The following is a 26614-nucleotide window of genomic DNA, read 5'->3' as shown; positions in this document are numbered from 1 at the left end:
TACAGAGGGGAACAAGGTTTACATGTGGCATTAAAACTTTCAACAAATTCAGTATTGAAAAATTAAATGACTGATTATTAAAATGGAACCTGATCCCAGGAACATTGATATATGCACACAGACATTTCAGTACTTACTTTCTGCATCTGTCAACAACTTCAGGAGATGTCTTGTCCTCGTCACCAAGTTCGTCAACTTGGTCATGAAGACCTTTGATCACTGAAGCGTAATTTTCAATGTCTTCTTCAATGATCTGTAGGTCAGAATAAATTATGAAGGTATATTAGCATTGAAAAAGAACAGTCAATGACAAATTGATTTCAGTTTTGGATGTGATACGTTAAGATGAATTGATGCAATCAAAGGTACACACACACCTTGTGTTTTTTCAACAATGCATCAGCACTAGCCTCATCATAACCAAGGTCGTCATTGGCAACTATCCTTTCCATCATATCCAGCCATGACATGATGTCATTGTAGTCGGCAATAAACTGTTGCAGCTGCAGGTTTTCCTGGATCTTCTTCTTGCGATATCCTGCAACATCATGCAGGCTCCTCCACTTATTTTGAATGCTGAGCATGCGAGACTGAATTGTATCTGAGGAGTAGTGTCCAGAGTCCACAAGATCCTGGCCACTTTTCATCACTGCTCTTGTGTGGGTGTCACGCTTGGCCATCTCACGTTCCACTGCCTGAGAAATTGACAAAGAAAGATTGAAAGATTAATAAACGGACAAATTCTCATAACGTATAGTAAGGTAATGTATGATCACAAGTGAGGAGAATTTAGACTAAAAGGTGAAAATGCATCACAAACCTCATGCTTGTTCAGCAGCACCATGGCACTGTTAAGATCATGCCCATAATCTGTAGACTGCAGTGAATAAGCCTTCTCTGACACCCACATTTCTTCCTCCTCCGCATCACGATAGAATGTCTGCAGCTTGTGTGACTCATCTAACCTGCCGCGCCTTGTTGCAGCGAGCATCAAGAGTTCATTGTAGGCTCCTTCTAGTTCAGCTTGATGATCTCTGATCTGGTTTTCATCTGGTTTGAAACCTGTTGAGAGATGTTAGTTAGCATTTGCTAGACAGACTTATGCTGTGTTTAGACTTGAATGGTTTACTGAAGTACCAGAGTTTACATACCTAGGTAAACATTTTCCGGGTGTAACCGCCAACTGATACTTTGGTAAATGCCACAAAAGACAAAAGAAATTTAACCGAGGTAAAAGTTGTAATTACCCTGTGATCAGGCATGGTTACAGTTGGTAACCAAGGTCAAGATGACAGATATATCCGCTTGTGGCGGCATAACATTTCACCTCCCGCAGTGAGCAGATTGTGCTATTGTCAACAAAGCGTTTCTTTTCCAGTTTTCACTAGGCGATCATGGCAGATAACGTGGAAAGATTGGATCGATCTTCTTACAGCGAACAATCCGTTACGTAAAAGAGAGCATTGTATTTTTCATTCTCAGTATTATTTACAACTTTCTCTTGACAAACTTCGATCCTATGCTGTGTAATTATTGTAGATATATTTTGCCACCAGGGAGGATGCTGCAGATACAACATATCCATGCATACTCTGGGTATGATCAAGCAGCTGAATTTTCGCAGCAATATTATGAAATGAGGTCCTCGCCTATGAAAATAATGACACCTCAATTTCCTCCTGTTCCACTGCGGTGGGATCCTCCTCCAAGTTCGATTTCATGACGTTGATAATACAGCACGCGTGAATGTTGAAAGATCAACTTGAGTTATTTGAGCTGGTATAAACACTGGACGAATGTACCAAGGTTAAGTAACTTGACCTTAGTAACTGTTTACCTTGGGAAAAGCTCAAATGTAAACACAGCATAAATTTTTCATATCAATATCGCATTGCTGTTCAAACAGGTTAGAAGTCAGATTCTGCCATGAATCAATGTTAAGGCATGGAAGCCTGGCCTGAATTTCAGCCAACACCTTGAGTTGTACACTCCAGAAAAGACGTCAAAACAGTGACATGATGTCACACAATGTTTTCAGATGTTTATTTGGGAATGTGTGACTCATGGAGATGGAAATTCAGGCCATGCATCAAACCAGAACATAACCTATGAGGCTGCAAAACCTCACCAGCAACAACACAACATGGTTGTCTACATACCATCCTCTTCATTGTCGAGGTGTAAGAATATTTCAGCCTGCTCGTTAACAGACTTGACACGGTCTGCTTGTGCAGCAATATCTGCTTCTACTAAGCTGTGTTTCTGTAACAGATCTTCCACACCGAGCAAATGTTTACCATAGTCCTCAGACAAAAGGCCCATCTGCAATTGCAAAGAAATTTTGCAAAATTATATAGAGAAAACAGACACCAAACCATTCATAAAAATAAAAAAATAACCATCCACAGTCTGACTCAGTAACTATTTGTACAAATACCTTAATCTCATCCATCCAGTCAATGGTGTTGATCATTTCCTGGAAGCAACGTTGCAATTTCATGCTCTTCTCCAGTCGAGAACGGCGACGTTTGAGTAATTCCAAAAGCTGCTCCCACAGCTGTAGAATCAGGTCTTTCCTGCAAAAAAAAAAAAAGCACAAGAAAGTTATTACCAAGCAAAACACTTCCACAATTGGCATTTAACATCTGATCTGATACACTTACATGTAGGTTGAAGTTGAATGATTTTAAGCCTGTATGTCTATGGCAGTGAGACAAACCAACAAACATCAAAAAGTAAAGATTACAAAGTTCTTGTACCACAAATATACATAGTAACACCTAACATGAAATGTAAACAAAACTGCTGAACAAACCTCTGTTGAATTCTATCAGATTCATGGAAGTTTTCCCTCTGTAATTCATCTGCAACTTGAACAATGGCTTTGATACGTTCTTCATAAGCCTGAAATAACACACACCAATATCAATTCTGAGCTTTTACCACCAACTTCTTAAGAGGACAGACATCTTTACTTCATGAACTGGGCAACTCACAAGTGAACCTCACAATGTCAACTAGCTTACCATGATATCAGTTTCAATGGCTTCATGTTTCTTGGTTGCAGCCTCCACAGCAGCTATGTCATTGCCAAAGTTGTCTTGAGACACCAGGCGCTGGTTCTCATTCAGCCACGTCTCTCTCATGGCAGCCTGTAAGCATTAACAATCATGATCAATAAGTCAATCAATGTCTATCATTAGCTGTTGGAAAATTCATGTAAAACAACCACTAACCTTTCGGTCAAACTTTGCAGCAAGCATCTCAAGTCTTTCTTGTCTAAATTAAAAAGGTAATAATGATAATAATTAGTTAAGAGAAATTGGAAAACTAATAGGGACAGAACAATCACTGAAGAGGCACACAGGACAAATAGAAGTGATCAAATGCACAAAGACATAGGTTGTGTTACAGTACACAGAATGGGTGAAAAAGTTATGTACATAGGATTGACTAATGAGAAGAATCATGACAAGAAAGATTTCAAAAGCAGTAGATGTACATGTACCTCATCAGCTCCTCTCTCAACGCAAGTTCTCTTTCATGTTCGGCTCTTTCTAGTGACTCCCATGCCTAAGTTACAAACAAATCCAAAAGTATAAATCAACAGAAATTCTCCTTTGAACAGCAATTACAGTTTCATGAAAGTACATAATTAAGTATGTAATCTTGTGAAAAGCACTAACAAAATTAAGGAGTTTCTGTGCACTCCTCTGTTGAATCTAGTTTTTCTCCTGGACAGAACATGTTATAGTCTGGATCAACTTTTCCATGTTTCCTTTCGCATGGCACCATATATGACACCACGACATAAACCCTCTAAACCCAGATGAGAGGGCTGTCCAGTTTTGGAGCCTATCCCAGGCTTTCCATATATACTTCCTGCCCATCTTGATTCATTTAATACCCTTTGTCATAATTAATTTATCTCATTTTATTATATAAACACCAGTGAAAAACCAGGATTTTTCCTTTTACTCAAAAATCATATCTTCATCATGTGCAGTGAAGATACTATTTTTATCTTTTACACTGTGAAGATATCATTCCTTTTTGATAACTTTTTTCTTTCGTCCCTTCAACTACACTTCAAGTTGTTGATGTATGCTCGAAACATCTTTGGATCTTCTTCGGTTGTCTTCAGCAATCTTCAGCAATCTTTGGTAATCTTAGGAAAATGTTCGGAAATGTTCAGAAAACGTTCGGGAGCGTTCATCTGACCTTTGGAACAATTTTGGAAAATCTTCGGAAATCTTCGGAAAAGTGGTTGGAAATCTTCAGAAAATTGTCAAAAACGTGGTTATTAGTATGTTTATATAATAAACAATATTACATGCCTGCTTGTGGATACGAATTTATCTTCACGTGTTCAACTCCATATCTCGCTCATTTGCTGTGCTCACTCCTTAGATATCGAGTTGAACACTCGAAGATAACATTTGTATCCATGCGCAGGCATGTAATACCCTCTATGTTACACATGTAGTACTATTCCCCAATACATACTCTGTTGATATCACTCAGTGCCTTGCTCTCAGGAGGCGTGTACATCTTCTGATGATTGGCCCGCAATTTGCTCGTTAGAATAAACAGCTGGACTTCTAGATTGCCTTTTTCCACAAACCTGCAAGTTTCAGGAAAACATAGTCAATTCAAGCAGTTCACTGCGTGTTTGCTACATTATGCAGAATTGCATGGTTAGGAGAAGGGTTGAGTATTGGAGTTTAACTCTCCCAGGAAGTCACTGACCGAAACAGCTTTTACATTACATTTTAATGTTACTGTAGTCAAAAGGGGTGCCCAACTGTAGACGTTTTATGATATTTGCCACTCCACCAATACTATAAGGTAGTAAAAGTGTACATAGATTGTATATTTAAATGTTTCTAGCTTCCTACCTTGGAGGTTTTTCTTGAGTTCTGTACTGATTAAACTCCAACATCTGTTGCTGCACCCCGACAAGTGTGTTGGCAAACTTTCTGTCTGACAGCTTAACAATCGTAATTTGAATCCACTCCAGGAGATCAGTTGCTAGCCTCTCGTACTCTTCAATCAGCTCAGAATTTTCCTTGATGCGTTCTATCACCTGAAGTACAATCAAAAACACCATTTGAACTTGTACAAAGCACTTGGCACCTGTAAATCAAACCAACCCAGAACACTAGGTAATGTTAGAAATTTACCTTGCCAATTCTGCTGCCACTGACTTCCACCGTCTTCATCTTAGCAAAATAGTGATAGTAAGCAGCAACATACGTGATGACTGATTTCTCATCAGGAAAGTCAACGTTCACATCTAAAAAGCAAAATACAAGTCACGATCAAAACTACATGCATGTTGATCATCAGAAACAAGTTTGTAACGTGCCATTTACCTGTTACATGTAGTTTGCGAGCTGATCTTTGTATTTGCATTTATTCAGTTTTTGTGTTTTAAATTATTACACCAAAGCTCACATTATTTGTTGGTTCCATTATATGAACCTTGTTAACATTAATGTCAGCTAAACTGCTAAAGAGGGAGCTTCTGTTTGTTGCCTAGGACGTTTGGCCAAGACAAATAAATTAAGGAAAGTTTGGCAGAGTTTAACAATATGATTCGTCATATTTCATTATACCTTCTGCTTCCAGCAGCTGTGGTATTTCAAGCTGTGTTTCTGCGACTTCAAATGCAAGATTCAAGTTCTTCTCGGGTTCAGCCTTTGTGAGCTTCTCATATTCAATCAGGTCAGGTCTACAGACATCAACAAAAACAAGTCAGAAAATAAAATATCAGATTATGAATCAGCTGCCTTTCTCAACTTCCTAGATCACTCTTTTATTCAAAGGGGCAACCAAATTAATTTCTCCCTCTTGTATCAGGACAACATCAAGTGAAAGACAAAGAGAATAATTTAAGCAATCGCTCAACTACATGCAGGGGTGAAATTACTCAATTGACCATGGTTCATGTTCTAGGGCAAGACACTTTACTCAATAATTGGAATGAACAAATGCGGAGGTTGGGGGGGGGGTATAACCCTGCAACAGATTAGCATCCCATCCAGGGAGGGACAAAGAGAGAGAGAGGGTAGATTTACTCTTACAGAAGGATAAGCTCCGGCTGTATGAACTTCTGGTCTGACGTACACATTACCCTGCCTTTCATGAACACCTGCATACTCTTACCTGTGTCTGTGAATTAGTGCGCAGAATGCCAGTCCATCACGCCAGCTAGTGGTGAAGTTGGACACAGTGACGTTTCGGTACCTACACATGATAATTTAAATTGTTAGGGCATTAGACTGTAAAACTTCTTGGACAATACTTGCAAGTACAGTGTGTAACACAACTGAAAAAGAACCACCATTGGGCACGTACCCAACAGTCTTAGATTGAACCCAGAGCAACAATGCATCTTTCGCGGATCTCTTCTCCTTTGTTTCTCCTTCAATGGTGATATCTTGAATCTAGAAACAAAATTGAACATCAGTTGCAAAACAAAACATAATGGGCCAACTATGTACTAAAGCAATAGGCAATCAAGAGTTTATTACAGCTTCAATTTATGCCAATGGTTAATGAAAGTGATATGCTCTGAACTAAGGAATCTTGCTATTAGTTTGCTGAATCTGCAACCTTGAACTTTATATTTTCATGGATTTGGGATAATCAAAATCATAATGGTATTCGTTTTGTTTAAAGTATCATTAAGTTACGGTGAGAATTTATTGTTACCTGGAATCGAAGGATGATTGTCCATATCAGACCAAGAGTAATCTTGTTATTTCCATCAACGATGTCATGAGCACCAATATTCTCCAAATGGACCTAAGAATCCCAAAACAAAACAAAGCAAACCAAAAACTTAGGACTGACTACATTTCCACATCAATCACTGACATAAAAAGGTAGTACTTAGTATCCATCTATTATTAGAGGTGGTGAATCGCTAAGTTAGTACGAGACTTTGTGAGAAGGCAAGACTAGCATTTTTCTTTACAAGCCAGAGACATTTTCACATTATGGAATGTGAGACCAAGACATAAATGATATTGTTTTAAACACGACTGAGAGATGTTCCTAAAAACTTCGAGACATTTATATCTCATTTATAAAACTTGTAAACAAAAAACATTACGACTTCAAGCCTTTCTTGGCCTTACAAAAAATTGACACTCCCGAGACAGCAAAACCACTAATTAAAAACAACAACACTGAGACCCATGAAATTTTTTCAAAAAATTATGAGATTATTAATCCCAGTTTAAGTTCTCAAGGTGTGTAGTCTTACAACAAATCCAAGCAAGCAACAGATAACAGTGAGAACATGGGATAACCCTTGTCATCGTAACAAAATCTTACGGATCAAGCATCAAATTCTCACAAGAGAAGATGAGATCTTAACAGCAAACTTAACACAAGCAGTATGGAGAATTTTGGTGTTGAACCTGCAAACCAAAAAATGCTTCGTCAAAGAAAGAACTTAATCTGCTTACCTGTTTTTGTTTCAAGAATGTCAAAGCTTTGTCTACATTTTCAAGTTGGTGAATTCTCATTCTCCCTTTGGATGGTTTAGGCTATACATGTGAAAAAAAAAATGAGCGAGAAAAAGTAAGCATTTAAATAGATAATAAGTATTCTGGGTTTATATTTTCAGCGACTGTGGAAAAAATAACACTTTTTAAAGACTGAAGATAACAATGATGCATAGAAATTAAGAAGAATCCTTGATACTCCTAAAATAATACAAAAAAAGTACTGTTTGTTAATAATTGCTAGACATTATTAAATGTGCAGGCTCTTACCAGTTTTTCTCCAGAGAGAATCTCAAGAAGTAGAATGAGCTTTTTTCCATCTTGTAGATCATGGTACATATCATTTACCCTGGCTCCAACCCGTTGAAGATGTGAGTTAATCCATTTTGTGAATGTCTTACGTTGAACTTTTTCTCTTTCATCTGCAAATAATCAAAGGAATAAATTTACACAGAACTGTCTAAACGCAAATAAAATACTTGAAATAATGTTATCTAATCTAAGATAATCCCACCATCATAACATGGTAATGTTCTGTACCCCCTCCCCTCAAAGAAACACTGACATACAGTAGGTACCAAAGCCTGCACTTAAGTGTAGGCTCACGTTTACTAAGCTGTTAAAATTCAACTTACAGGTACATTAGGCCACTGGCTAATCTTAAATGCAGTACTATAATATAGTCAGAATTTCCAAGAAGCAAGATGACTGTTCAAACTTAATCAAATAAATAAATAAATACTTTTACAATTCATCGTCAAAATTTTGTGTAAAATAATTAGCAACGCAGGTACGGCAGAAAATACAATTAATATATGACAAGGTTATTGAAATGTACATCTGATTTATTTCGTCACCTGAGGTGTGGGAAATTCCAAACGATGTAAACAAGTTTATGTGTACCTATCTTTGTAGTTAAATCGTTGGAAGCAAGGCAAGCAATATTGGATCCGATCTTCGGTTCGAATACCACGAAACGGAAAGATAAGTTTTAAGCTTAAATTTCATTAGGAAAGAACAACATCACCTCATCATTTTTTTGTTGCTCTTGAGGAACACTTTTTATATTCTAATGATAAAACAATGAACACGGAATTTTCTTTATTGTGAGTGAAAACATGCAAGCAAATAACTAGTAAACAACCGCAGTATTAGACCTATTTCGTACTTAGTTACCTGCAAATTATCAATTTGCACGCTGGTCAAAAGATCACGCAATTTTCACGTCGGAACCCCACCTATCACCTTAATTAAAATTCGACTTAAATATTGCGACTTTTACCAGACAATCCCGCTTCGATATCTATTTAATTCGTTTCAGGTTCTGTCTGGGTAAGAGGAAAATATTCGAGATGTGATAAGCGGCAAACCTGTCTGGCAAAAAGTTGATGGCTCAATCAACTCGGTTCCTCGGCATGCGGCGAAAACCAAAACACGATCGAAGCAAAACAATAAAGTCGGGTGCAGGAAAAGCTTATTAATTTCCTCCATCTTAGAATGTCTTCGTACCTCAAAGCTATTTCACATGAGCAATTAAACGTATCGAGCCAAGACATACGATAACCGATCAAAACTGACATTGCTTGAAGCCATAAAACTCAATATGTACAAAGTGATCGCTATACGAAGATAATAAATTATTTACATTTTATCTTCAGTTAAGACTGAATAAAACATGCCGCTCACATGCAAGTACACATGCTTATCATTAGCAGAGATGCGTTTATGAGCTACGTGTTCGCCATTTTCCAACCGTAATTACACATGGCAGACAACAATAGAATCACGAACCTGCTAGAACTTTGATTCGTGATCTTTCGAAGAGTCTCGCCGAACTCTGTTGTTCCATCCACTGATCTTCTTCGGAGTCCCTATAGTCTGCTGAAACCTCACCCATTGTTCCCATAGACTGGATAAAAGCCTGGAACATGAGAGAGTATAATAATAAGTACTTCGTTTCTTCTTAAACCCAAATTTAGAGGAGAAGAAAATTAGGAAAGCTAATTCAAGCGAGGCACGAAGGGGTGCGAACGCGATGTAAACCCTTTCGATCTTTCGGCCTAAAATGAAGCTAAACGTACAAAGATTTCGCAGCGAAACAATACTGCCTTTCTAGGACAGATCAACTTAAAACTCCGCTTCTTTCTCGGTGGTATATTTGCTTGATTTCTGTAGTATTTGTCACGGTAACCACTCGACGAACTGAACCTACAATTGATGTGAACCAATGCAACACAAATACCTAGCGCCTCTTTTGATCAAATCCCGCGACCCTGTCGAATACCGTCCACGAAATCTGAGGTAGCCAGCTTCTTTTTGAATTAAAGAGGACGCTTTAACATCGTACATAAACTTTCACGAGGAAAACAAACGGAGAATGCAAAAACTGACTTAACTATTGGGCACCGCAGCGCATTCCACGTGACACCTTTTAGCTTCCCCGCCCTACCAGAAATGGGCGATAGCCAATCAGAAAGCGTCTAATAAAACAACCAGCCAATGGAGTTGCTTTTTATAGCTCGTGAGTCACGAGCTCTTTGAGAATACATTATGCCCGGGAAATACAAGCTAACAGCAATGAAATTAACACCAACGGAGCAATTTCTTTTCAATTTTACAGCAATTTCTCACCATTTACGAAGGCGGTAAGTTTGTTTGTTTTTAGAGAACAATTTTAATCCACAGTGAGAGTGATAAATTTCTTATTATTCGCCTAAATAGCTTTTAAAGCAGACCACAATAACCTTTTGACCTTTTATTAATAAAATATTCTGTTTACTGTAAAATAGCATTTTCTTACATATATTAGACTTATATTGACTTTGATATAAGCTCAAACACCAAAAATTTCTTGGATTAGCTTGCTCTATTTGACGATAGCAACTTTCTGCTCATAATATAATGCTGCTCTGCAATGTGCAAAAGATCAGACATGTACAAATGCATGCATTTCCAAAAAGTTTTGCAAAAATATTTAGACATGCCTGCATAAGCTTAAACTTAGTTTTCCAAACAGTTGCAAATGTCTGTAAATTTGATCATGTTTAACTTAGTTAAATCAGAGATGCATACTGTACACAATGTTGTAGTTACAGGTGTAACTACATGTGTTAGCAAGATGCATTCCTTTGATGGAAAAATATGAAATCTCTGAATCTGATTCTTTTCCATGTAAATCCAACTACACCACCGATATCTCCATAACAGAAACAAAGATTTTGGCCAAGGTTGCAAGGACCTGTCAAAATCAACCATCTAAAAATCATGACTGGTTTTATACCAGAATACTAATCTCTTGGATGTATTTCACATCCATTCATAGCAATCATAGAAATCCAACAAGAATTTAACAACTACTGATGCAAATCAACAAATAATTATAAATTTATTGTCCTTGGCAAGCAGATTGTGCTAGAGAAAAATTATAGAGCACTTTGGTTGCCAACTACATGTACATGTATATAGTGTTATATGTAGCAATACAAGATTGTGTCTTGCAGAATTTTAGTGAATCATAGTCAAATCACTCTGGTCACACCGTCTCAGATTTTTTCCATGCTGTTACATGTGTCAGGTCACAGTTTCTTTTGCAAGGCCAAGAAAGCCTGGAATTCGCAGAAAAGTTATTGTCTGGCCAGTACTACATTTGGGAAAACTAATTACAAAGATCAATTTTTTTGTTGGTGGAGAAGATAAGAAAGAAGTCTACTCTACAAGTGTTTCGAATAAAATAATATTTAAATTTAACCAAAAGTTGAGACAAAAGAGGCAATTGCTTGAGAGTAGTTGATGTCTGATCAGTACTGGTGGCAAAATGCAAAAATGTTGAATCATAACCATGCACATGCAATGTTTTGAAAAAACTTGAATTCCAGCTTATCCTAGCTTCAGACAAGCAACTCTCAAATATTGCTTGACCCTGGGCAAGTCTTTGTTTACTTTGTTTAAATTAATTAAGTTGGCAGATGACTTGCCTGGGCCCTGGTCCATAAGGCGAGTGAGAATGAAGTTACTTGCCTGGCAGGACAATCTGCTTGCCCCAGATGACAAGCCCTGGTACAGGTGAAAATTATGAGACCGTACATAGAGTAATCAGTTACTTGAGCTCAAATAGACATGTACATGTTTACAGTGTAAACCTTCAGTACCAATCACTTTCAAAAGAAATTGCTTCCTAAGAAATTGATTCCTAAGATATTGCATGTTTCGTGCATATGCACTATGTAGCAATTTACATGCAACACATCAAAGACAGTAGGAGATCCTTAGCCTAGCCTCAAACTTTTTGGCAAACAAGTGAGGCCTGCCTGAAGGGCTGTAAAAAAGTCAATCAGGATCTTTTCAATTAGGCTGCCACTAAGTTTATACAAGGGTAGATTTTTTGTTTCTGTTTGTTTTTTGAAGGGAGAAAGTAAAACACTGCTTTAATACCAAGGAAGAGAATTTAACCATGGACATTGCTTCAGCCTTAATTTTTTTTTCTGGCTAATGAGCCCTGCAAACAGCTGTACTATTATGCATGAGCAAGTAGCTATTAATAATATTTGCACAACAAGCTACTACAGTTAAAATCAGAATTGTTCATAATTATTAAATGGATACTGTGACAGATTAAAATAATGAACACTTAACGCCCTACGATCTAGAATGTGTCTGGATGTTCATGAAAACAAGTGGCAGCATTACTTGCAAACGATCAAACAAAACTCGACTTCTGTTATGTGCAAAATGTTGAAAGGCTTTGAGATGTCAGTTATACAACTTGACTCCAGACACATAATGATATGTAAAAATCCAGCTTCTTGTCATTTGCAGTAGCCAACAAACTGAAGCAAATATGTGCAATGATGTATGACATGATTTAATATCAAAACAAGTTATTTTCTTGTCATTGACATTGACATGTGTCTGAAAAATGAAAACCACTTATTAGGGGGGGTCCTCTCTTTTAAACCTTTCTCACAAAATTTTGCTGAATTATCATATTCTCACAACAACCTCAAATGTCACTTATAACAATGAGAAAGGGGAATTTACATTTTGCAATTTGGTACTGAAAGGCTTAAAAGTTGATAAGATTGCAAATATTTATTCTTGACCTACATGTAGACATAGATTCCAGTTATTGGTGGCTGATTGGACAATTTTGACTCAAACAATTTAGGTCTCTGGGCAACTTGCTCATATTGCTACCTAGAAATGTGACCTTCACCTTCGTTAAAAATATTTTGCAAATAATACTTGCAATTGTGGCGAATTGTTTGCATCTGCATTATACAGTTCTTCCACTTTGACTCAAAATATGGGGAAGTTAACTTTGACAGGTCTAGTCAAAACATTTCACTGCTTCTGTAAGAACTCTTTTGCAGGTTTTAAATCATTAATATCATCATGGATTGCTCCAAAACTGCTCATCATTTGTTACAAATACACTACTGCAATGAAACTATACCACAAAACTTTCGCACTTCAGGTAACAATACAAAGCTGTAGATATGCACCACATAAACAACGGTAAACAATATTCCACGATAATGTTTTCTACACTTTTGCGTGAATTTAAAATGTTACTTTAGAATCTCATCATTTGAATTGACTGCTGCGATCTCTGCTGGAAATTGTTCGAAAGTGTGTGATTTGCGTGAGGAAACATTAAGCCCAAGGAACCCAACAAAATGCCCTTCTCGATCAAGTCTTCGATTCGACGTAAATCATATATTCAGCCGCAGTTTGTGAATGCAACATGAATTGTCTGATGGATCGTATTGAACCCTAATTTTCATAAAGCAGAAACATAAGGAATCCTTCGTATTACTTCAGAAAGATACGGAAAACAAAGAGTAAACGCACGTTTTAACTAAAAAGTCGCATTTTACGACGTTGATTTCGATAACAAGCAACAATCAAGAATCATGGGACGCGCGGACCGACTCAATGAATGGGCGGGTTGAAAGCGTGGAAATTTGCATCAACGCTATTTGTATTGATAATATTCCGGCAAGGAACGATCAAATGCATAAAACTTCATCCAACGGCCATATTCACTGTGTGAAGAACACGTTTGATTGGCGTTTAACGTGTGATGGTCGCGATCACTGAAACGTGGTCAACTTTGACTGTGAACATGTTTCAAAAGCATGAAGTACTCCCTCATGCAACCACCAAGCCATTTGTTGTTTCACAAGTTATTTTATGGCATCATGTTAGCAAACTATGAATCGAAGGACGTTCAGATACAACTTTGATTTACAGTAACAAGCTCGATCGTTTTACACAGATTCTCGAAATGCCAGCATGTTCGACCGTGTTTGCATTCGATTCTGACCACGTCTCGATGTAGCCTTTTAATAATTGGAAACTTGCTGCTTGAACCGACTTAGGTTCGTGTTTGCATGCATCTTCAACGCAAACTTGAGAGCAAATAATTAAAAACTGCATAGAATTGGAAACGATAGAATCGAACATACAAAGAATTCTTCGAAACGAAAACACATGCGAGACAAATGAAAGTTATATGCAAGCTTGGATTCGTAAGCTTATATTGCCGTCAGCCAGCTTGCAGACTTTGACTTTAAATAAGTAATTTCAATATATACTCATCGTGGCTTCAATCCATAAATCCATACCTAGAGATTGATTTAATTTTTACGTTGCATTCAGGTTTCGCTTGATAACCAAGAACTCAACAATCGAAGGAGTGATCATTCGGTTCGCACATTTTAGAAGCAAGCTCATCTTTCGTCACGCACTAATACAAGTGACATTTCAAACATTCAGCCCACATAAGACCTTTCCTGGGGAAAAAAAACTATTGCCGATTCGTCTCAAATAAAGCCCTTACCCTAACGAATACCTCGCTTAGTAGGTCGTTGATTTATGAAAAGCCGATCTTTGAAAAAAATCAAGTTAAACGCACCTTCATGACGTCTGCATCTCGCTCCTCCATCTTTGTCGAGAGTGGTTCAAGTCTATGGCGACTTACTTCTAACAGATCAGTGCTGGCCGCATCAAGCGGGTGTTTTACATCAACAGACATGATTGTATTGCCCCAATCGACCGCGCAGTTCGCTGTAGTTTCACGGCTAAAGCGGGCGCTTCAAGGAACGCGACAATCGAATCCTTGATCAAAAGCACTGTGAGACGCCCAAAAACTGGGCCGGGACTCGCTCGCTTGATATTCAATATTCCTGCATATATTATCTATTCTCAGAGGGCCAATCAGGAACGCGAGTGGTCACGAAAAAGATCGGGTCAATCGTCCAGAACATTCAACGGTTTTGTTCCAATCACACGCTGGCATTTTAGATCGCGGGAAACGGCCTTTGGATAAAACAGAAAACAAAGCAATTCCCCTTTGGGAAATCGATTAATTCTCAATTGAAACCTAAAACATACTTAATTTTCTCATGACAATAAATTTATTTAGCTTCAATCTGGGTTTCTTGGATATTTGACAATTTGAGGAAAAATTCTGCCCACATGTTTTTTAGGGATGCAACAGAAATGGTCAAATTTTCACAAATTTATTGATATGTTAGCTTTAGAATCATAAGAGTATTGTCTCACAGTGATCTCATGGAAACATTTGCATATACCAGGGGGTATAACTCAGGTTTTCAAGTGACAATGATGATTATTAAAATGGAGACAAAAATCAAAACCCCCCAAAAATCTTGGGCTTGGAACAAACCCTCCCCCCCCCCTCCAAAAAAAAAAACAACAACAACAATCCCTGGACCAAAAATTAACCCCAAGAAAATGCTCTTTCCACATGGTGGAGGAACTAAAAAAAAGACCTTGACTGGAACAAATTGGGCAGGTGACCCTTAAACTAGCCTGCATCGCAGACAGAAATTTCCCCATGATAGGTTGCATCTGCAACACAGGCTACCCCCGATGTGCATCTGGTGTCACATTCTAAAATAATATCTAATGGTACTTTTTTGAGTGGACAGTCTTGAAATATTGGATTTGTGGTCAGGAACTTATGTCCTTGAAAAGTCCGTGAGTTTTTAGTCCAAATTAAAAGAGGGTATGAACCATGTCCCTGCAAACTACTCTTGCAAAGACACTTATAGAACAACCACAGAATCTGGGGGGGGGGGGGGGGGGGCTCCGGTACAAAAAGAACAGGAGTGCTTGTCATACCTTTTAGGGGTTAAAAAAGTGGTTTTGATACTTTCTGTGGTGTTGAGCCTCAAAAGGTACAGCAAGAACATTTTGGTACCTTTTAGGGTACTGATCCAAAATATATGATAGGAGATGATGTGTTGTTTAATAGTACCCTTTTAGGGGTGAAAAACATTTCAAGCCATGCCCATAAAACAGGACTTGGTACCTCATAGGGGTTCATTTCAAAAGCACCCTTCTGTAACAGTGTTGTATTTAGCTTTGGCTCTTTGGCTTATGATACAGATATAAGCATACAGAGTACTTTCTTCATATTTTATACTAACAAGACACAAAATTTTTTGGAATAAATCATAAACAAAAGTGAACGCTGGGGAGTGTGTGATTTGTAGATGTAGCAGAAATTAAGGCAAAGTCACTGAAAAACCAAACTGGATAATACAGTTTAAAATATTTATTTATGATTTTTATAAGAAGCGTCCTTACTGCATGCAAAAGAGCATTCCAAGAAGTACTTCACTGAGTTATTTCAGCCAACAACAGACTAGTTTCTTGTAGCAATAATCTCTTTATACATTGAAAATAAGTATAGAGTCAGTCATTAGGGATGCTGGAAGAAAGCAGTAATAATGCTATTCAAGGTTAAATAATGAATGGCAGAGTCCTTTTACATTTACAATAATTGTAATATTATGAAATATCAATAAAATAGAAATTAATTATTTTGGAAAATTTAAAAAGATCTCTATACATTACACTTACACAGAAAATCATAAACAATATTACAAGTTCACGAATATAGTATGATCCTTGATTTATTTATACTTACATGTTTAAAATCCTAGCTAAACTATTTATAAAGCAAACTTCATATTTTGAAAAATCATCTTAGTCAAAGTATTAAATTATCAGACAGAGCATGCAAACAGAAGACATTAAAGTGAGAGATCTTGAGTAGCATCTAGAAAGTTGGATAAGTACAGCATAGGAATTCATAAGCCTCGTGGCTCAAAAAAGCCAATGCTTCCATGATTGGCAGAATCTATGAACAGGAATATCGCTTGGTTAACACCCCTTAGATGACTTTTAGTCCATTCTAGGCCACATGTACGTCCAGCATTTTGACAGATCACCTTTGGCTAACACTAAACCATATATTAACTTCAAGTTGATAAATGTAAATTAACCAGCAAAGTGAATTATTTTGTAAAGCTGATGTTTTGCATTAGCCCTTCATCAGAGCACAGAGTCGTCATCGTCACATCTAGGGTCCCTCATGCTCTTAGGGGTGGGGAGAAGAGTGACCCTGGGAATGAGATGGGTTGTTTAATAATATACTTTACTGGAACTCAGATCATTTAATCCCAAGGCTAATGCATTTACCTTGAGGGCATGGATCGAAGCATTAAGAAGTAGATAAAGGGCCATGTCACGCAACGTGTGTCACATAACATGACTCTTCTGGAAAAAAATCAAGACTTGCTGGTGGGTTTCTTCTTTAGCTTTGATGGGTTTGGATACTGAGGATTTTCAACAACTCCTTTACCAAACTTGAACTCCAGAAATTCCCGAACATTGTTGGGAGCTGATGCTTTGATTCCAATAAAGTCAATTGTCCCTAGAGGCTTCAAATAATGTGCAGGAAATTCCCTGTCTTGTCTGTGAGTTTCAAACCATGTCTTCTTTGTCATAATTCCATCTTTTTCGAAGAAAGGAAAAATATCAACATGCAAATGATTGTATTGGCTGTACTGAATCCTAAAAAACTCTCCTTCAGTTGCTTTCTCCCAAGTGAAGCCTTGATTGTCGACAAATGATTTTCCATCATTGGACTGTTTTTCTGCTTCAACAAGATATGAGCACTTGCTGATTTCATGCTGATAAATGCCAATATCAACATCATAGTCCCAGGGAATGACATCACCATAACGAGCAGCACCTAACAGACTGCCGCCCTCCAGCCAATAGCTAACACCTGCCTTGTTTAGAATGTTGAAGAGGTAACGTGCTGTTTCTCGCAGGTTTTCAAGGCAGCAAGGTGGTGTCCATCGCGACATGTAAAGATACTCAGGCATGTCTTGATGAACAGTACCAAAACAACGTCCTGTGTTTTTACTACAGCCATACCAGTCTACCTGCCCAGAGGGGAGAACGACTTTCTTGATACCTAATCTCTTGTGCATGTCAACTGTTCTTGTTTTAATATTGTTCTCATATTTCCATTTTGAGTGAGCATTGGTAAATAGCTTGAATCCCTGCGAGAAAGACACCTTGTGGAGTAGTTTTGTTTTAATATGGTGCAGCGATGCTTGAATAAACAAACTTTGAGGAAAAGGTCGCATGTAGGGTGTGCTAAGGCTGTGAAGAAATGCTGCTTTTAACAAAACCACTTGACTTGGGCCAACAGAATCACAAGTTCTGTAGTAACTCTGCGCCTGCTCTTCAGAAACTGAATACTCTAACGTCCAACGCTTGAGATCAAAAGCAACCTTGTTGCACTCGATAGCCTTTTTTGATTTCACGGGCACTGCAACAACTTTATACTGAGGTGTTAAACTAGATGAAGCTTTGAGTTCTTCAAGCATCATAATTGGCAAGCTTGCTGAGTCGAGTCGGACACTATCTGGCACAAACATGACGTAGGGTGTCGTGATATAATTCTCTGGCCTTCCAGATGATTGCTTTTGATCTGGAGATACTTCTTGTACAACCAGCTGAATTTTCCCATTCGGGAGATCTAATGGCGGGTAAGGTCTTCTGTGTGATATAATAACAATATGGACGTTTGGGAAGTATTCCTTGAAGGAACGAACCGTGCGGCCGATGTCATTTTCGAATACTTCAAATTCGAGCAAGACAATCGTCACTTCGTTTTCAAATTGCCAAGCTCTGTTTCCGCCGCGGAAGGCAATTTTGTTTTTAACTGCTGCTAATCGACTTTGTTCCGGCCACTCCCCGTTTATGTTCTGTACATGGGACACGTAGAACAAAATGATACAGTTACAGATGACAGCACAGACCAACGCTATCTGACACTTCGTGAAAGGCATCGAACGCCGCTTTGATCGAGTGTTCGAAAAGTTATGTCGCTGAGAACCGGGGTAAAAACCATGCATAAAGCCCGTATTTTCCTTGCAAACATGAATACTTGAAGTACTGTATCGTCGACTATTAGACAAATATTGATAGAATGCAATTTATCCGAACCCAAACAATATCTTTGGATGTTTTTCTTACCTCAGGCAACCCACTTTAGTGAAAAATGTAAACACCAAGGCGTTCCTTGTAAATGTGTGAAGACTAAGTACTAGTTTTCAGGCGCGCGCGTTTTTGAATATCGACCAATCAAGAACAAGTGTGTCAATTTGAATATTTCACCTGTTATCGATCAAACGTTCGAAAGTCAAACGCGGTTGAGATTGAACCTTGTTGAAGTAAATCTCGTTTTGAGCGAAACAGAACAATACTACTTAAGCCAGGCTTGTTATATTTGAGAGATCTGATAGAGTTGTAGGGAGCCTAATCTCATGTGGAAAATGGAGGTGACTTTCAACGTAAATGAGCTTGAAGGAATGAAACGCGGCGAACTTCAAAAGCTGTGTAAGAGCGTTGGAATCAAAGCGAACAGCAAGGTATGTGCTTTTCAATCTTCACGTTCCCATAGGAGCTTTCCTGGACAAGGGTTATACGCTAAATTATGCACAAAAGTCCGTGTTTATGAACTTTTATTTGTCAGCTGTTATTAGTCACTCATTAGCCTTGTACTGTTTTACTGAGCGTGACAAAACTGCATGTTATTAGCCCGCGGTTCAAATGTACTCCTTCACTGATCGATATGATCGCTTCGAGTGAGACACACTGAACTTGATCGAATCAAAGCTCGATTTCTCGTCCACTGACATATTAAACTTTCTCCCGTGTGGTTTACAGCCTTTACTAAGTACCTGAAAGAGAACTCCGATCCCCCGAATCGTAATATTTCTTGGCTCGTCTTGCGGATAATTACGTTGTTTAGAGAGTGCAGTATTCATTCCAAATTCTTTTTCATCTTTCAGAATTCTCAGCTTATCGAAGCACTTAGGGAGTATGCATCACAAAATTCTGTGAAAGCAGAGAGGTAGGGAAACACCATAAAAATATTCTTTATTCCAAGTCAGTTCGTTGAATGTTACATTCATACATACACACAAAGAATACAGAACACATAATTTGAACACTTCTCTGGTCAGTTTATTTAGCGTCAATCTCTTGAATGTAACATGCAATGGAAGTTTTATTAGAATAGGGGCACACAATTGTCACAAAGTTTTGAAGTTCGCAGTTTGATTGTTGAGGCAAAAAAATAGCTTGGCAGAGCTGAGTAACCAGCTTAGATAAGGAATTAATTGTTGATTTCCAACAATTACCTACTTAATCAAAACTATAACAAAATTCTCGAACATGATTGGCTATCAGCAGCCCGATTTGAGCATTAATTGGGCAGTGTATGCATCATGCTTGTAATTGGACAGTACACATCATTTTACACATACTGTTGCGGTGCCCTTTGTTGAGTAAACTGTGTTTTTCAGCGTTCATAACCATGTTTAATCGTTCAGCGCTCAAGCAATGGTTTGTTCATTTCTCAAAATTTGTCATAGTTTTGATTAATTGGTAACAGGGCTTTGCGTCATCCAATTCAGTCTGTAATCATACTCGTGATTAACAAATTGGACTCCTGCTTCGGGGTCGTCCAATTTTGTTAATCACCTTGTTTGATTACAGACTGAATTGGACTCCACTCAGTCCTATTACCATTATTAATTACAATATTATTATGGTAGTCAAAAGGTAGGGGCTCTGATGTCTTGTGGTATTGGGTTGTTTACAGCACAATGCTACATACATGGTCAGGTTACTCCGTTACTCCAAGACCTTCAAACTCTTGGGTTGTATTTTGGATTATTTCAAGGTAATTCCTTCAAAAAAAAAAAATGAAAAGTTAACTTGTAGCCTTTCTTTTTCCTGGGTGTCCCTAGTTCTTCTGTTTCACAAGAAAAGCAAATTCAAAACACTTTGTGTGCGGAGGTTCATGTCAATGAGGTTGTTAACAAACCTGAGGCAGGAGACAAACAAAAAGATGACAGCGACAGTGACAGTTATAAGAAGCAACTCATGGACCAGCTTGATAAGAAAGTTGAGGAAAAAAGTAAGTTTTATAATATTGTCTGCTGATAGTTATTTATGCACATGGAAAGAAAACAACTTACTGTTTATTTACTGCAATCCATCCATGACAACACCCAAAAGGTTAACCATATTTTCTGTAGAAAATTGAAACTAAGCACCCTTTAAAAGCAGCTGCAATCTTCACCAATACTTTTTAGCCACCCCGCTTCTTGTTACAAGTTAAGATACAGGGCTGTCATTAAGGGCTGTAACCCACAATGCCTGGCCCTTCATGTTACAGATGAAATTGCAAGCCGTTTTATTGATTCAATTCACCCACAAAGTAACAAGTTTGTTACAGGTGTGAAGACCAAGGTAACAGGTGGCTCAAAACTTAATGACAGCCCTGAGATATAATACATGTATGTAGGCAGGTGTATCTAGGTTCACAAGCTTTTTTATTAATAGCAAAAAACAAATCACAATTTATTTACCTTGTATTAAAGGAAAACTTTTTTCTGCCTCTTTTAGTGCCAGTGGAATGTAAGATTCCCAGATTTGTTCAGTTCTTAAATAAAGATTCATCAGCAGTACAAACAAATAAAACTCCGGGTAAGTTACGTGTGTTCTTGTCTCCAGCTCCTTAACCGTAGGTAAGATTTTAATTGGCTGACAAAACAGACTTCTCATAAATAATGTTAGGCATCTGGATTACAATTTGAGCAATGTAAACTTTCTGAGGACAGTGTTCGGTTGTGGCTGACAATAAGTCTTACTATTAGTTTGTCCAGCCTGTTTTCTCTTACTTTGTAACTCAAGCTGTTGTATCTTCTTGTTACAGATGCTAAATGGAACAAAATTCACCAGTCACAGTTTGAAAAGTAAGTCAATAAAACTTTAGTATGTAACATCAGTGTATGATGGTTAGCAATTTAAGGTGTGACTTTGAAACTGCAATTATTATAATTGATTTTTAAGAGCATGCATTGAAATTCACTTAGAATACTCAGAAATTTGTTTTACAAATATGACCTGTAATCTGTCAAACTCAAAACTAACACCTCCCCTTAACTATCCAATTTTCAGAATGGACTCTATTGATATCTATTTGGAGAAAAAAAGAAAAAGAATGGAAGGGTTTAATCAGCCTCTCAAGAGAGCTAAGGTGAGAGGACCAAGGCAAGGAAAACCCAAGACAATACAATCATGGATCTCAGTCATGTTACTCCCACTGTGATTATCAAATTAGACTGAAAGTAGTCACTCTTTTGCTTAGTCTGTTGTGCATGATGCAAAAGAAAACCTTGAGGAAATAATGACCTGAGGACGAGAAAGGAGTCCCTCCTTTTGTGTGCGTCTTGTCCCCAGGATTTCGCACGGCCACCTTTGCCTTGAGGTTTACTCGCAGGCACACTCAATAGACTACGCAAAACATGGACTGCTCTTACTTTATTATCAAATCAGCTACACCTCAGTGGATCATGGAAAGTCCGCAACCACTCAACACTTTTTTAGTAGAAGAAGGAAGGGCTGCCATTATTAGCTTCACATATGTCCCATGGTTTGCATCTTTTCTTATACCAGCATTCAGTCCAAAGCTGTACAGCTGTATTTGTATACTGGAAGCCACTTTGGTTAGAAGAATTATGAGTAGTGTGTGCTACTCCATGTGTTCTTTGTGGACGTGCAGGGTAGCAACAGATGGATGAAAAGTTATTGACATGTCAATTGTGTTATCAACTGCGATTGTCAACTAATTTTTCTTGTTTATGACCAAGTCATAAACTCAAGTTGCAAGTCTGGCAACAGAAACTCAAAAACTCCCACAAGAAAAGTATGTTTCAATTGTTACTATTAGCACACAGATTAGAAAACTTTCTTAGTGCAAGATTTACTTAACAGATTAACAAGATGTTTAATTGGGAACTTTTGAGAATTCTTGTTCTTTGGTTGCTTTCTTGCAGTCAACTGGAGCCACTAGAAAAAGTCAGGGCAAACCAGCTGAGGTTACTTTCAAGCCCACTGTAACAAGCCTCGACAAATCATCAACCTTTGTATTTGGTTCTCCTGTAGCAAAGCCATTCTTCCAACCTGGAAACAGGCAAACAAGAGTAACCATAGCAACAGCAGCTGCTACAAGTGGCAAAAAACTCAAATTGAAATCACCCAAAATTTTCAAGCCCATCTTCTCGGGAACTGCTGACAATGAGGGAAAGCCAAAGACGCCTGTAGCTCGTAAATCCTTTGCTGCGACAACAACAACCGGGGAGAAAAGACCAAAGACACCAGCAAATCCTGCTCGCAAATCAATGGCTGTTACGCCTTTCAGGTTTAAATTTTGCTGCAGATTTTTATATGTGGTCCTCTTTTATGACTACATTTTTCGTAATGTTAAGCCCTGGTCAAACAGCCCATGATAGGCGATGATAGTTGACAATAGGCCCTTTGCAGCTAAGCCATCACGTGACCTACTTTTCATAAAATTATGGGCTATAACTAACGAATGCCAGAAATGGAAAAAGCATGTCGAAAATATCAAAATGGCCAAGTTTGAGGCCCCCATCATCAGAGAGTGAGATTTTATGATGGTCTGAATTTTTGAAAGAATAAGAAGATTTGTATGGAAAAATGTTGCTGGAGAGCAAGACCTTGCTCTCCAGCAACATTTTCCATATGAATCCTCTAAATTTTCCAAAAGTTCAAACTATGGTATAAACTTACTCGTTTTTTCCTGGGGCCTCAAACTTGGCCATTTTGGTATTTTCGATCGCTCTTTCCATTTCTGGCATTCTTTTAGTTGTAGCCCATAATACAAAAACCTTTTAGGAAAAATTTGGTCACGTGACCCCAGCTGCAAAGGGCCTATAGTCAATGATAGTTGAAGCACGTGCTTCCGTTTGACCACCAACTATCATTCATTTTGAGCTTGTTCAAATTCTTCATGATAGTCGATGATAGTTTTTCTCATTTGACCACACGTATGATAGTTCATGACAGTTTTTCGGTCAGCTGTTTTGGTAATCACAGGCCCGATAGCGGTCAATATTTCCTCAAATGTTTCACAGTTCATTCGCAGCATTTCCTTGTAAGTGGGAGTGTCCTCCACTTGCAATTCTTCCACCAATTTCAACATCCCGCTTTCGTTTCTCCTTTTGATCCATTCCCTTGTCCGTCCTCTCTTCCACCAATGCTCTCCAGATTCATCTTCTGTACATTCCTCCAACAAATCGATTACCAGTAAACAAGCTGCCACCCTCTTTCATCGCGAAAAATTCATACTTTTACAAGTTTGTCTCATGTGACACCATATTAGTGTTCACATTTTTACACAGAAAGAGCCTGAAACTAACCGCTCACACGACTGCCGGTGAACTATCGTCAACTATCAGGAACTTCTTAGGCAGTTTGGCCTTGTGAATGATAGTTGGTGATAGTTGATTATAGTTAGGAGAGAATCAACTATCATGCGCCGTTTGACCAGGGCTTTAGACACAATAGTTTTTCTCAGTACAATCTTGGTCAGGAGGGCAAGGGCTTGCTGAGCTCCTGAGAAGCAAGGTTCTCTAACCAGGATTTGAGAAGTGTGGATCCAATATTTTACATGGGTCAAAAGAACTCACTCTCCCATATGGTCCTCTGGGGCATGTCCCTAGCATGCCTACCCCCAAAAGCAAACTTTTAAGGACACATGGTGCATCATTACATGCAACATTGCTCGTAATGGTTACATTATATCATGTGCCCCCCCCCCCCCCTAAAATTGTTGCATGAATGTTCTAGCTAGAGCTGCAATATTTTATGCAACAATTTTAGTGGTAAACACAACAGTGAAACATCTTGCACAAAATGATATGCTCTCTGTTTGTCCAGGACTCTAGTTTCTTTTATCATGCCTTCCACACAGTGTTGAGTGCTTGCAATATTATTTACATGTAAGGTTTAAAAAGTAATTCTCCATCAGAAATTTATTTAACAATTATTGATAGTAAAGTCTTTTAAAAGTTCTCTTTTTCTTTTAATTCACAGATTTTTGCCAGCAAATATACCAGCTGCCCCAACTCCAACTCCAAAGAAAAAATTTGATCTGCAAGCTAGTCTGGCTAAACCATTGCCATACAAACCCCATACTGGAAAACTTAAACCTATTTCTTCATACAAAGAGGAGTGCAAACCAACTATCAGCGAAGCAAAATTGAAAAGCCATAAAATTGATGTGAAAAATGTAAAAGTTGTGTCAAGGTGAGAATTTTCTACAGTCCATTCAACTAATAATTTGATTGCGCAGAAAGTATGATCTTGAACAACCTGGTGTTGAACGGTTGAGAGTGAATGGCGGAGACTTGATTAACCTCGTGGACGCAGGTTGAAAATGTGGGTAAAGACTGTGCAAGGTGAAAAGAGTTGATGTGTGGCCTCACACCCCCCTGAGGTGCTAGAAGGATAATGATAATGACGACGACGACGATCTTCAAATAATTGGATCATATGTACTAAAGGCATCCACAGACAACGTCGATCAATACTCTCTATTGACCCTGGATTGATCTCTTGATCAACACTCAGTCAACATCTTGATCAACACCTGATGGACATCTTGATCGATACTGGGCCAACACTTGGTTGATTGTCAACTGACTCATATGTATTGATTGACACTCAATAGCATGTCTGCAAAAATTAGTTGACACTTGACCACAGATGCCTTTAGACAAAGTAGACATGATCCAAATAATTTACTATTAAACAGTTTATTAAATCAATTGTCTTTAAGGTAAGATTATTCTGTTTAGACATCCTGAGGTAGAAAAATACCAAGAAATTTTTTTTTTTTTTTTTTTTTTTTCCACAGGGAAGAACGTCGAAAGAGAGGCCTCAAAAACAGGGAAAACAAACGAGCAACCACCATGAACAGACGAAGAGGACTTGCTTGTTAACAGCAGTATACGATCACTTCTGGTCATCGTTTTGTACAGTGTATTATAAGTAAAATAACACCCTGTTCTTAGTAAGCTTGAAATCACATTGATGTCAGCTGTTAGTATCAAAAACTCAGCTAGCTCTTCTCATAAAAGGCCACATATAACTCTTATCTTTGTATATCAATTTAAATGGCACACTCTTGAGTTTTTATGGCAGCAAACCATGTTGGTGTCCCGGAGCAACAAGGAAAATATTGTCAAAGATACAGTGGATCTCATTTCCAAAAGAGACGATATTTTTAAATAATGATAGTTTTAATTTTAAAACCTTTTTTCAGTCCAGCCTCCTCCACAGACGCTGCCCTTGACTTGCATTTAGCCTAAATGTTGATGAGATAGTTCTTTGTATGTTCTTGTTGTGAAACAAATGTGTACAAGGTTGTAAATATCAGACATCGGTGTGTGATTAAAAATTAAAGAAAAAGAAATGGCATCCGTTTGTGCTGAATACGTCGCGAATACTACGGGTGTCTACAAAACGAAGACCTAAGACCTACTACGATTATCAGTTGAGTAAGGTACGAAGGAAGTTTGGTTACGAAGTTTTGACCTTAAAATTATGATGTTGTAACGGTCAACTTACCTCGTTTCCGTTGGTAACAATATCAACAGCCGTGCATCGCCTGTCGCGTCGCCTACAATTTCGCGCGCTTTGCTGCCAATGACGTCAAAGGCCGACAAGTTGCCAATGGATACGGAGTCAGTTGCTTGTGACAACAACAGGATTTTTTACGTTAAAACTTGGTGACCAAACTTTCGTCCCGCCTTACTCAACTGATAATCGTAGTAAGACCTAAGACCCAAAAAACGAAGACTTGTTTTTTTACAGGCCCATCAAAC

The 26614-nt window shown here is 38.1% G+C and overlaps 3 protein-coding genes across 4 annotated transcripts in view; 1 reads left to right on the top strand and 2 right to left on the bottom strand.

Moving 5' to 3' along the window:
- Positions 1-14688, bottom strand: part of LOC110041951 (spectrin beta chain, non-erythrocytic 1-like) — a 32008-nt gene extending 17320 nt beyond the window's left edge. Inside the window, exons 1-20 of one of the 2 annotated variants that reach the window (XM_089296475.1) lie at positions 14434-14688; positions 9309-9438; positions 7788-7939; positions 7479-7559; positions 6718-6810; positions 6361-6449; positions 6169-6249; positions 5619-5734; positions 5184-5296; positions 4899-5086; positions 4507-4624; positions 3509-3573; positions 3237-3279; positions 3027-3152; positions 2816-2904; positions 2438-2576; positions 2160-2322; positions 821-1062; positions 378-695; positions 138-253 (exon numbers count right to left, since the gene is read on the bottom strand). In XM_089296475.1, coding sequence (XP_089152601.1) covers positions 138-253; positions 378-695; positions 821-1062; positions 2160-2322; positions 2438-2576; positions 2816-2904; positions 3027-3152; positions 3237-3279; positions 3509-3573; positions 4507-4624; positions 4899-5086; positions 5184-5296; positions 5619-5734; positions 6169-6249; positions 6361-6449; positions 6718-6810; positions 7479-7559; positions 7788-7939; positions 9309-9438; positions 14434-14553 — 2582 coding nt within the window. In that variant the 5' untranslated portion in view covers positions 14554-14688. Of the gene's footprint in view, positions 1-137; positions 254-377; positions 696-820; positions 1063-2159; positions 2323-2437; positions 2577-2815; positions 2905-3026; positions 3153-3236; positions 3280-3508; positions 3574-4506; positions 4625-4898; positions 5087-5183; positions 5297-5618; positions 5735-6168; positions 6250-6360; positions 6450-6717; positions 6811-7478; positions 7560-7787; positions 7940-9308; positions 9439-9759; positions 9939-14433 lie in introns of those variants that run through there. The other variant, XM_089296476.1, reaches the window with a different exon arrangement.
- A 1398-nt stretch (positions 14689-16086) lies between these two features.
- LOC110041959 (ribitol 5-phosphate transferase FKRP-like) lies at positions 16087-18935 on the bottom strand. The gene has a single exon (XM_020747281.2). It carries the CDS (start codon positions 18761-18763, stop codon positions 17120-17122), a length of 1644 nt encoding a protein of 547 aa, XP_020602940.1. The 5' UTR covers positions 18764-18935; the 3' UTR covers positions 16087-17119.
- On the top strand, positions 18910-26207 carry LOC110041961 (nucleolar and spindle-associated protein 1-like). Its single transcript, XM_020747282.2, has 9 exons — positions 18910-19279; positions 19703-19764; positions 20666-20835; positions 21327-21407; positions 21637-21676; positions 21882-21960; positions 22760-23124; positions 24822-25034; positions 25645-26207. Exons 1-9 carry the CDS (start codon positions 19175-19177, stop codon positions 25727-25729), a joined length of 1200 nt encoding a protein of 399 aa, XP_020602941.1. The 5' UTR covers positions 18910-19174; the 3' UTR covers positions 25730-26207.
- Positions 26208-26614: the final 407 nt, after the last annotated feature.

This window comes from Orbicella faveolata, unplaced genomic scaffold (assembly GCF_042242905.1).
Source record: "Orbicella faveolata isolate gen_17 unplaced genomic scaffold, um_ofav_v1 contig_27, whole genome shotgun sequence".
Taxonomy (NCBI): domain Eukaryota; kingdom Metazoa; phylum Cnidaria; class Anthozoa; order Scleractinia; family Merulinidae; genus Orbicella; species Orbicella faveolata.
The sequence above is the reverse complement of the archived record's forward strand: the minus strand, read 5'-3'. Positions and strand labels throughout refer to the sequence as shown.

What these genes read in the sequence shown, in the direction of transcription:
- LOC110041959 (XM_020747281.2), bottom strand. Translation starts at nt 18,763, where the DNA reads ATGCATGGTTTTTACCCCGGTTCTCAGCGACATAACTTTTCGAACACT.
- LOC110041961 (XM_020747282.2), top strand. Translation starts at nt 19,175, where the DNA reads ATGTGGAAAATGGAGGTGACTTTCAACGTAAATGAGCTTGAAGGAATG. An exon ending in AATTCTGTGAAAGCAGAGAG is followed by an intron (nt 19,765 to 20,665) that starts GTAGGGAAACAC and finishes GGGTGTCCCTAG; the next exon opens with TTCTTCTGTTTCACAAGAAA. An exon ending in TAAGAAAGTTGAGGAAAAAA is followed by an intron (nt 20,836 to 21,326) that starts GTAAGTTTTATA and finishes TGCCTCTTTTAG; the next exon opens with TGCCAGTGGAATGTAAGATT.